Genomic DNA, 11670 nt, shown 5'->3' with positions numbered 1-11670 from the left:
TAGAATCAAGGTCGAGGCTGATAAGATTTGATTAAATCAGATCAAGTGACCGAATCCCGCCGGGCAAAACATCCGAACGCTCCGGTCTGATCTGATCTCCAGGCAACAGAGATAATCCAACTTTATGTAATATAGTGTGTTTACTGCAGAGTTGAACGCGTTAATGGACGATCACCAACGATGAGGAGGATGCATAATAAATACAAGGTGAGGAGAAAGCAACAGGAACACCTCTTCCTTCCATCTAATTTAATAGCTCTGTAACAAATCCTATCTTTTTAAAAAGGTTATACCAACGGCATGTTTTAAGTCGTATATAAGTCATTATGGCAGAGGGCAGCATAGAAAACTTAGACTTTCCTATGTTGTACAGGACCTTCAGCAAATAGGGATTCAATTTCAATTCAAATGTATTTATAGTGTCAAACAGTTATCGCAAGACACTTCACAGATTTGATCGGCTATTTTAATAAACAGTCATTTCATCCTCTCCGTTTTCAAAAATAACATCATGCACAGCTGTCAGTTTTCAGAAATGTGTTCATTTACACATACCCGTGTATATACTGTATGCCATCAATGCAGTCAAGAACATGCCAAACCTGTGTACTGGCAGTGTAACGAGAAGCTCAAGCCCACGTTAGCCAATCAGAATCCCGAAAATAGCAACAGCACTTCTTTCCTTACTTCCTTGCCTAAACCTCCGTTTGTCTCAGTTTACGTGCAAGCGAAGATTTCCAAAATCTCCACTGACTGGTTTTCAGAGGCGAATTCATCGTTTGCGTGTAAACTGACGGCACAAACAAAGGGAAATGTCTCAGTTTTTCAAAATAACCATATACGTACTGTACATGTAAACAGGGCCGGAGTAGGTCTGGAACCCACTCTATAATCACACAGAGCCAACAAATCCAACAGTTTCCCCAAGAGCAAGCATTTAAGGCAACAGTGGCCAGAAAAAAACTTCCTTTTAGGCAGAAACCTCGGACAGACGCAGGCTCTTGGTGGACGGCCGGTTGGGACACAAAGACATCGACCAATACAGAAATACATAAAGAGATCTAACGTCATCAGATCCGTGGCTGGCAAATACATATACAGTTTGTAATGTCATTTTTAATGAATTGCCAATATCAGACAGATGTTTAGCAAAATGGACAGTTGATATTTAGAAATATGATTTCACGTAATGAAAACACCAGGGCCGAGGCTGAAAAAAACATTTAAAATACCCATTTTCCATTGTGCAGTTTAGCTTCAGACAATCAAATTTAGAATGCTCCACATGTCTGGAGCCTCGAGGCCTCAACAGCGATGGCAACCGTGAGAAATGAATGTTCTTTTTGCTAGAATAAAATCAATTAAGCAGACAACAGAAGGAACGTAATGACTCGTTCCAGATGAACTACAGCGGATTCATTTCATACACCGGGCATGTTAAGAATCCATGCAAGATTTCTAATTAATATTCAAATGTGTCATACAGACATAGGTGAGGACGTATGGATCATGGGACAATGTGAAGAGGGCATTATGATTGGGCTCAACCTCAGAGAAATTCAGACTCTGACCACCTTTAAATCTAAAAGTAAAAACTTCATTTTTTCTACAAATGTATGTTCTTTTAACTTGCACATTTATATGTTGAATTTTCTTCCCTTTCATGTATTTTTTTTATTGCTTTATTTTAAGCACTCTGAATTGCCTTTTGTGTATGAAATGTGCTATGGAAATAAACTTGACCTGCCCTAACATTTTCTAATCAGCGCACTTGAACCTCATGCTCCTGCTCATCACTGGCCATTCAGACACTGTGCAGAGTTATGGGACTATTCAGATGCCAATCAAACGCGGCTCGCCGCGGCGGTGAATGGGGGAAGTGGAGGTGAGGGAGCGAGATGTCACAGAGCGTCAAAGGCTAATCAGCACGTCTGCGCCTCGTAATCACGTCCCATTCACTAAACTTTTTCTCCGGCGGGGTTAGCACATTTCAAGTAATGCCTTATTGTCGCCTGTCGAGAGGGGCTGACATCTGACATGTAATAAATGACAAATCACCCGAAATAACTTACAAGAAAGAGCTGGTGGGGATAAAAAAAAACAAAAAAAACATCTGCTGCAGCATTATTTCATTTCACTGTGAGTTTTACTGTTTTCTATGTTCACTCTTTCTATTGCTGGTTGCTGTAAAGTGCTATCTAAATAAATTTGGATTGATTGATTGATTGATTTTAAAATCTGATGCTCAAGACTTGCCCACAAGGCTGTGTTCACACTGGATGTTATGTACACTGGTAAGTATTTGCTTGTATGCATTCAAAGTTCTTGTAAGCAAATTCAGTTACGTTTTGATTCAGAGTGAAATGCTCTGTGCGGATCTTTAAGGCCTAACAAACATGCTGAATGCATTTCCTTTTTACAAACTGACCTACATTCATGTTTACATCCTCTAGCAGTAGTTTCAAAAGTTTGAAATCTTTTATTACCAGTGCCAATTTTACTTTGTGACATCTTAATAACTACATGAAGTGAAATTAAAGTCATTTTTCACAGAGGTGTCATTTTGTCTTTAAAAAGGATATGAAAGTCGCTCATGACCACAGATCTACTTCAAATATCCTAACTTATTTCCATGAGACCGATTCATTCTAATAGCATTGCGTCCACCACTGTGAGATGGATGATGGGAGATGGCCTCGTAATCAAGCGGTTGACATTTCAGAGGGAGATCAGCTGGGATATGCACCCTTACCATTTACATCTCGGGCAACCAGAGACTGCACAGGAGGTTCATGGACGCCTCGTAGGCGCAGTGATTAAAAAGGGCTAATTAAAGGGAGATGGAGGAAATCATTCCAGTTTTTTTTCACCCATTAAATTTCCCATGAAATTAGATTTCTCGTCTGGCTGCATTGGATGGAGTGTTGACTTTTTATGTGTCGTCTCCCCCCCCTCAAAAACAAGGTCCATGTGGAGCAATGTGTATGTGTGTCTGTGCACGTGGAATGAGGAGTGACAGTCTACTTATGAGGAGACGTTATGCTCCCTGAGTTTAATTCCCATTCTGGAGGAGATAGGCGTGACGAGAGAGGACACTCGCACATGTTAAACATTCAAATTTTAGCTGCATGTGGGCAAAGGAGAGGAATGATGTGCAAGGGCCTTCTAATCAAGCAGCATCTATGTGCCGTTTCCTTACTACAAAATCTCTTTAACGAACACAGGAAACAGCAGCCATGTATGTGGTGTGTACATTAGAGGGCTTACCAAATGAAACCGGCTGATTCGCATGCTGGCCTTGGACTGCCTGCCTGACAGCTCCTGTGAGCCGTGGAGACATACGAGAGTAGTGGTCGCTGCAAAAGCAGGATCCAAAAGGACTGTCAATGGGAGAGAATGGCAGCCCCTGGTAGCGGTAAATGGGCCAATGTGCAGAGGTAAAGCAGTACATCTGGTAATAACTGCTTATGAAAACAAAGGGAGAAAAGAGATGGAGGAGCGAGGGCGAGATGAGGAGAGGAGAGGAAAGGAAAAAGAAAACAAAAGATGGAAATGTCTGATTTTGGCAGAATAAATACCTGACACTCCAGCACAATGTTGCAGAAATCATGTCCAATATTAACTGTTTGGCTGTTATAGAACATATCGCCAGTCCCTACAACCACATACAGTGGGGAGGACAAGTATTTGATACACCGCTGATTTTGCAGGTTTTCCTACTTGTATGTAGGGGTCTATAATTTCTATCATAGGTCCACTTCAACTGTGAGAGACAGAATCTTAGACAAAAATCCAGAAAATCACATTGTATGATTATGATTACTTCTTACGGAGCCACTCCTTAGTTGCCCTGACTGTGTGTTTCGGGTCGTTTTCATGCTGAAAAACCCAGCCACGACTCATCTTCAATGCTCTTACTGAGGGAAGAAGGTTGTTGGCCAAGATCTGGCGATACAGGGCCCCGTCCGTCCTCCCTTCATTAAGGTGCAGTCGTCCTGTCCCGTTTGCAGAAAAGCATCCCCAAAGATTGTTTCCACCTCCATTCTTCCCGGTTGGGATGGTGTTCTTGGGGTTGTACTCATCCTTCTTCTTACAAACACGGCAAGTGGAGCTTAGACCGAAAAGATCTATTTCTGTCTCATCCGACCACATGACCTTTTTTATTGATTTTAAGCCATGACAGCGTAGTGTGTTACTAGCGGTTTTCTTTGAGACTGTGGTCCCAGCTCTCTTCAGGTCATTGACCAGGTCCTGCAGGGTAGTTTTGGGCTGATCCCTCACCTTGCTCATGATCATTGATGCCCCACGAGGTGAGATCTTGCATGGCGCCCCAGACCGAGGGAGATTGACCGTCATCTTGAACTTCTTCCATTTTCTAATAATTGCGCCAACAGTTGTTCTGCCTTCTCACCGAGTTGGTTGCCTATTGTCCAGTAGCCCATCCCAGCCTCGTGCAGGTCTACAGTTTTATCCCTGATGTCCTTCTACAGCTCTCTGTTCTTTGCCATTGTGGAGACATTGGAGTCTGTTTGATTGAGTGTGTGGACAGATGTCTTTTATACAGGTAACGGGTTCAAACAGGTGCAGTTAATCCAGGTAATGAGGGGAGAACAGGAGGGCGTCTTAAAGAAAAACTAACAGGTCTGCGAGAGCTGGAATTCTTACTGGTTGGTAGGTGATCAAATACTTATGTCAGGCAATACAATGCAAATTACTTATTTAAAAATAATACAATGTGATTTTCTGGATTTTTGTTTTAGATTCCATCTCTCACAGTTGAAGTGTACCTATTATAAAAATTACAGACCTCTACATGATTTGTAAGTAGGAAAACCTGCAAAATCGGCAATGTATCAAATACTTGTTCTCCCCACTATACAAGTGCATGTGTGTGTGCGAGTAAAAGGCGACTGATGGAGGATAAGGCAGGTTAACTAGTCTACAGAAACAGCGCAACGAAAGAGGAAGAGATTGAAAGGCTGTTATGTCTGCCCACTTCTCCAAACCATTAACAAAGTAGTGGGGTATCTGACAGGTCAATGACTCCAACCGACATGCCTCCAACTGTCTTCCTTGAGCTGCTGGGCACACACACACACACACACACACACAGTAAAGGATCAAAGTAGAGGAGAGCTAGATGGAGTATAATTGACAGGACCATGACCTGCTCTCTTTATACTGTGGTCTTTTCTGTCAGTGAGTGTACTGTGTGTTTGTGTTCACACCTAAGCCAACACCCCACGGCCTTCTTCACATTCATCAGATTTATATTAATATTCATGAGGAGGCTGGTGGCCGGTGTCTCGAGAAGGGGTCCTAATGAACGGATTGTGTATGCTGGCTGGTGTGTGTGTGTGTGTGTGTGTGTGTGCGCGTGTGTGTCGCAGATGCAGGGGGCAGAACTGTAATCAAATCACACACGCCCCCTCATCTCCACCCTCATCAACCACCAGTGGCGCTCCTTCCATAGACGCTGACGCTAACATGCTACGCTACACGCCTGCCTGAGGTTTGGCGCAGGCGGCGGGGACAACAGACTCTGTGTGTGTGTGTGTGTGTGTGTGTGTCTGCGTGTGTTGAATAATGGTCAGGGGCTGGCCCTGATAAAGAGGTCTGGACTCGCGGGGGAGCTAACCACTAGGCGTACAAATAGCGTACCATTATCTCTCATTAGCATCCGCGGCTAACACAGGGCCCATGCTGTGTGGTGGAGGGCCCTCACAATGGGACCACTCCTGTATGATTGATGGCGAAACAGCGTCGGCCACAATAACAGAGCAAAAAAAAAAAGAAAAGCACTAAAGATAGAATCTGTCGGCTGCGGCGAGGTAATAAAAACGTAGACAAACAAAAGGAAGTCAGACTAATCAAGAATGCCAGGCACAGCTCATTAATCTACGAGAGCCGACGCTGTTTGGAAGCCCGGAGATAAGTCGGATGACTGGCACGTCACGGAGATCACGTGCGCTCGTCCTATTCCGCCTGCTATCTTTTCATCAGCAGCAAAAACAAAAGGATAAAATGAGGAGTGAGATGAAAGGGGGCCTGTGGAGATTTGGGTGGAAGCTGAGAGAGTTTAGAAACAAAAGGTAAATTAGACGGTTCCTGCATGGTGCAGGTTCTAGTGAAGCGTTTCGCTCCGCAGAGCCCGCAATCACAAAAAGCACGGCAGATAGGGCAAGAGAGCCGGCGCCAGGCTCACTTGTTAGTGAGGGACTTTAACTGTGACACGTCATCATACTGGGGATGCTGACCAAAAAGCAGGTTTATGTTGAAAAAAAATTTTAAAAAAAGTCATTAAAATCTACAACTTATGCACAAATGAGATGCAGATCTTATGATTATAACTCCATCATCCCAGAAAATGAAGCTTCTGTTCTCTGGGACTGCAGAAAGCTGAAGATTCCCACTGTGTTTACACATCTATTATTTAGTTGTGTCCCCTTTTTTTTTCCCCACAAAGAGTATTTTGCGGTCCCACATGCACAAGACAGGAGGCACACACACACACACACACACACACACACACACACACACACACACACACACACACACACACACACACACACACACACACACACACACACACACACACACACACACACACACACACACACACACACACACACACAACCCTAACCCACTCACACTATTGTTCATGCAGCTTAAAACACAAATTGTTATTGCGTGGCACAGGGTCGCCTGAATATATTCCATTTCCATTTCATTTGGCCTTCTTGCTGACTAAGTGTTGATAATTCATCATTCTTCTGGGCCCGGGGCTTATGAATATGGATTTTGGGCAGTTTATTAGCACATTTTTGGAATGCATTAAGGGAAATTAGCAAGTCGAATGAAATTTGCTCTTCATAGAAATCAGGCCAGTGTGTGTGTGTGTGTGTGTGTGTGTGTGTGCGTGGGTGTGTGTGTGTGTGTGTGTGTGTGGTAAATACAGGGAACTTCATCTGCCAACCCAGTTCTGTGAAGTTACATCATGGCGGTTTTGGAGAACTTCCCTTTGCTTGAAATGGTGTCCTTTCATCCGTCTCAGTAAAAAAAATGAACATGACAGCTAAATCACACAACACCGTCACCACTCCTACTCTCCTTTTCTGGAGAACCAGACGACAAAATAAGTTAATTTTCTTACCAAGCATGTATGGCCCAATCAAACCCAATCAGAGTACATCTTTTTTCACATTTGGTATTTAGCCGGTTTAGACTTCTAACAGCCAGCGACAAGCTAACCAAGGTTTTGGATTTACAAATACCTTGTTTTGTGGACATGCTGTCATCCCGCCAGGCTGGAGACTTTACAAGCGGAGTCAAAATAAGTCTGCTACCAGACTAAGCACGGCTAAGAATGACTGATTCACTGCTGTAATTTACTGCACCTCATACCAGGTTGGAACAATCAAGAAACAGCTTGCCACACGCATCAGAGCTCATGTTATGCTCAGCTGTCCGACCATGAGAAACGGCTGTCTATCAGATGCCAGCGTGTCTATGTGTTGGAGCGTGGATGAGGTACAGGTACGGGACAACACTGTGTGAGCCCGGGTGATCCGAATGCATCAACATTCACTGTATCTTCATGGTTTGAATCTAGGAAAACAGGGATGCACCATTGAGTCCTCCTCACCTTGTCTCTGTCTTCCACTAGATCAATCAGCAGGTCGTCCATGTCCAGGATCCCTCCGTCAACGTACTCCAAGTGGTGGGTGTTCACTGCAGTCTCCCCATGCTGGACACAAAGATCAGATGAGATGAGGTCGAGACAAGAATGGCTACAGACTGAATTACAAACAATATGGAAGTGGACTCATAATTCCTAATTTTAATCAACTGTCAGAAATTAAGAAAATAATTTGAATGATAAAAACAACAACCAGTGACATCTGAGTGGGAGTTTAGCCAACCAATCAGCTCACCATCTAGTTCAGATGTCCAGCAGTATCTTTAGCTGGTCAGAACACGTAAATTGATCAAATCCTTGGTTAATATTACAGACTTTACCACTGACCACAGATAACAAAAAGTCCTATAAAACACAAATCCTTCATATGTCATTTTTTAATACACACGTTTACAGTATTGTGATGTTCTTGAGCCACTGTTTCAATATGTAACATAATAGGGGCGCACGATTCAGAAAATGTCTCCATTCGATATCAATTTGATTCAAAAACGATTCTCAATTAAATGAAAAACGATTCAGAGTAAGTACACGTAGTTACATATCCCATGTGATAGTACACACGCCATTACAAAACAAAAATATGACATTTTTGGAATTCTATGGATCGATTTGGAATCGGTGGAGCTTGAATTAACTCATAAATGTGAATCTACTTTTTTTGCACGCCCCTCTAAATTATGGGGGGGAAATGTAATAACTCTACTTGGCTATTGTAGCCACTAAGAATGGGATGTGGAACAAATGTGACACAATACTGACAGTCAGTCAACAGAATAACCTCGCTGATATGTCAGGACCCAACAGCAGGCTTCCCATTTTGGGTGGCACGTACAGTAGCTACAGATGACCTACATCACACTGTACTGGGTTTACAAAGTGCAGTTTGCACAGAGGAGTGTGAGAGAGTAGGGCGAGGAGAGGAACTTTAGCAGTTTTTACTGCTCTGTGGGGAGAAGTGGTGGGCACATTCCAGGCCACTTTCATTGTTACCATGAAGACAGAGGTCAGGGTGAAAACACGGCACAGAGCAGGAAGTACCCCCTCGCCTGGCTCTCCATCGATTATCAACACGAGAACAAGGACTTTAGACTGAGCTGCAATCTGAAATCTGTGAGCAAAATCAACAGAGAAGTACACGAACAATAGCATCTTCCCCTTTTTGTGACCAGCAGAGTTTATTGTGGGGATGCTAGGCAAGAGCATCTGTGGACAATATAAGATGAGCGTGATGATATGATGCATTAAATATGAATGCAAAGTTAACAGAATGGAATTCCAACCTCCTGGATGGGTCAATTTTAGAATTGTTTACTAAATATTAGCTACTCCCCCCCCCCCCCCCCCCCCCCCCCCCAACAACTTCTATTAAAAGTAATTCCAAAACTAAGAAAAGAAATCTTTGACAAGGCTTATCGTTTCCAACAATGTGTGCAGTAGAGAATGGCCCATTAGGATCTGCCCATACCAATAAGCAATCTGTCCGTAGCAACACAAGACTATATTACCAGCTAAATTAACAGCTATAGCCTATAAGCCTTGGAGTCTGAAATGAGTTTGGCTGAGACCCAGCGAGTGGCTTCTGCTGTATCACTGAGACCCGTTGTCAATGGGCTCCTCCTTGCTCCGCTGCATCCCAATGTGAATTAGGGGACACACAAAAAAAGAGGTTGTCTGCCTCTCACAACGGGCTAAGTCCCTTCTCTTAAAACAAAGCCTGGGATTTCAATCACAGGAATAAAGCCAGAACCTTTCGGTCTTCAGAAGGGGCCATAATGCCAACGCCAGAGCTGTGAGAGAAGGAGCAGCAAGTACTCTGCAGCTACAACTAGCCTACAGATACAATAAAGATTGGATACCTTCAGCATAGTTTGCACCATTTTCATTTTGTGTGACATATTATTAAAAGACACCCAAACTTAATGCATGCTGGGGAGCTACAGTAACTTGAACTCATGGGCCAATTTACACCTGGATAATGACGTCTGATCACAGACCAACACACCTGGTTTTAATACACGAGTAGTTCCCATTATTGAACTTAGATGCTACCTGGATCAGTGAACTACAAACATGGTGAATCTCAGGTGAAGGGAGGCAATACCAGCTGGAAACACCTGCAGCTGACTGTTCAGTAGCCTCGACTCTCCCGAAAGTTGTATGCACTCTATTTATTCTTCCTTTTCCGAGGAAGGGGTCACTTGGAGCTTCTCAAAAAGGAAGCCATAGACAGCAGGAAGATATGGAGTTAGATGACCACTGAAAATAAATAAATATGCTATAAAACTGACCGACAACAGAGAAAGTGAGAGAAAAGATGAGTTCTTGAGAATATGAGATTGTGACAGTGCTTTAAAAAAAAAGTAGGAAAACATGTAACATGAATCAGAAAAATGTAAAAGGTGTCTTTAGTGATCATTTGTTGAGCATTGTTTTGAAAATGTTTACTACGAAGCTGCACATACAGGATGGAGATGTTAAACCGGTGGAGCACAGATGCAGCCAGGACGTCAGGGCGAAGCATTTCACACCTCGCCAGAGAAACCGGTCCAACCTGACCAGCTGCCGGCATTCTTTTGCCTCTCACCGACACGGTGTACAGTACAGTATGTGTGTGTGCGAGTGTGTGTGTGATATCAACAGCAAAACATGGCTCTTACTGCGGTGACATCTCCAGCATTGAGACACACACATCAATGACATAAGGTGTATTGGTGTGATTTTTGCGGGGGGAGGGGGGGGGTTCACCAATGCTTGCGTGTTAAGGAGCTGACACAACAACCCCATTACCGGCCGTCGGACAGTCCGGCGAGGTCGGTGACTCTGTTCGGTGTGTTTCGGGCCGTCGCGGGGAGGAAGCCGTCGGCGTCCATGTTTGGCCGATTTGACTTGTTAAATCGGCCAGTGGCCAGTCGGACTCAATGACCAATCTGATTGGTGGAGTGCTAGCCCTTGACTAGCCAATCAGTGCACGAGAAAAGTAGAAATAACGTAAGTATCTTCTTTTTACTAGCCATGGTATTATCTTCCGTTCAGCGAGTAATGACGACAACAATTCTTCTCTTTTTTTTGCCCTTTTGACAGGACAGCTGAAGATAGGAAATGGGAGGGAGGGGGGGGGATGACATGCAGCAAAGGACCGCAGGTCGGAGTTGAACCCGGGCCCGCTGCGTTGAGGAGTAAACCTCTACATATGGGCGCTCGCTCTACCAACTAAGCTGTCTGGGCGCCCAACAATGATCCTGCTCGACTACTATCAACACTCTTTGATGAAAACAATGACTGATGACGGCGTGCTCTGTGTTTAAGAGATCTAGAGAGATGCTCCGTCATATTCGCTTTTCCTTTTTTGGGCAACAATACATGTTAGGGCGGCCTGCTGTTATGCTGTTAACATATAGCGTATGTCCTTTAATTTTGACAGGACCACTAGATGAGAAAGGGAAGAGCCAACTTGGCCACCCCGAGGCCCTTGTTTTACCTCGGGGAGCCGACTGATCAGTCTGACTGACCTTTTGAGCCCTTAACCAGCACCACCGCTGCAGGCTGCGCCTAAGCACACCACCTCCTCCTCCGCCAGAACTCCCAGGGCCCGAGGAAACACACGCTCCTCTCTTTCGACCTAGTGATGAAAAGGGATGAATGCGTGGCACTTCAGAGGGAACGCAATCTAAAGAGAGGAAAGAGGGGAGTGAACAAAAAAATAACACTCGTCTGAAGTCCCTCATTGTCAATCCTTGGTAATTCCCCTTTGTATCCGGAACTCTTCCCGTGACATGAAAAACAAAAGGAGTCGGGAGTCAGTCAGTCAACAGCGCAGGAGAATTACCGTGACAGTCAGAAGAGTACATTTCCTGCAAATTACACCGTTAAGTCCCTGACCATTTAAAGCGATATACAGTGGGTACGGAAAGTATTCAGACCCCTTTAAATTGTTCACTCTTTGTTTCATTGCAGCCATTTTCCAAAAA

General features: G+C 44.0%; 1 protein-coding gene across 2 annotated transcripts in view; it reads right to left on the bottom strand.

Annotated features, from left to right (window-relative positions):
• Positions 1 to 11670, bottom strand: part of pard3ba (par-3 family cell polarity regulator beta a) — a 133525-nt gene that overhangs the window by 117392 nt on the left and 4463 nt on the right. The window contains exon 2 of one of the 2 annotated variants that reach the window (XM_034864714.1): positions 7646 to 7753. In XM_034864714.1, the coding sequence (XP_034720605.1) occupies positions 7646 to 7753 (108 nt within the window). The remainder of the gene's footprint in view (positions 1 to 7645; positions 7754 to 11670) is intronic. The other variant, XM_034864715.1, reaches the window with a different exon arrangement.

This window comes from Etheostoma cragini, chromosome 24 (genome assembly GCF_013103735.1).
Source record: "Etheostoma cragini isolate CJK2018 chromosome 24, CSU_Ecrag_1.0, whole genome shotgun sequence".
NCBI classification, from domain to species: domain Eukaryota; kingdom Metazoa; phylum Chordata; class Actinopteri; order Perciformes; family Percidae; genus Etheostoma; species Etheostoma cragini.
Note: the sequence above shows the minus strand (reverse complement) of the source record. Positions and strands in the feature narration are given on the sequence as shown.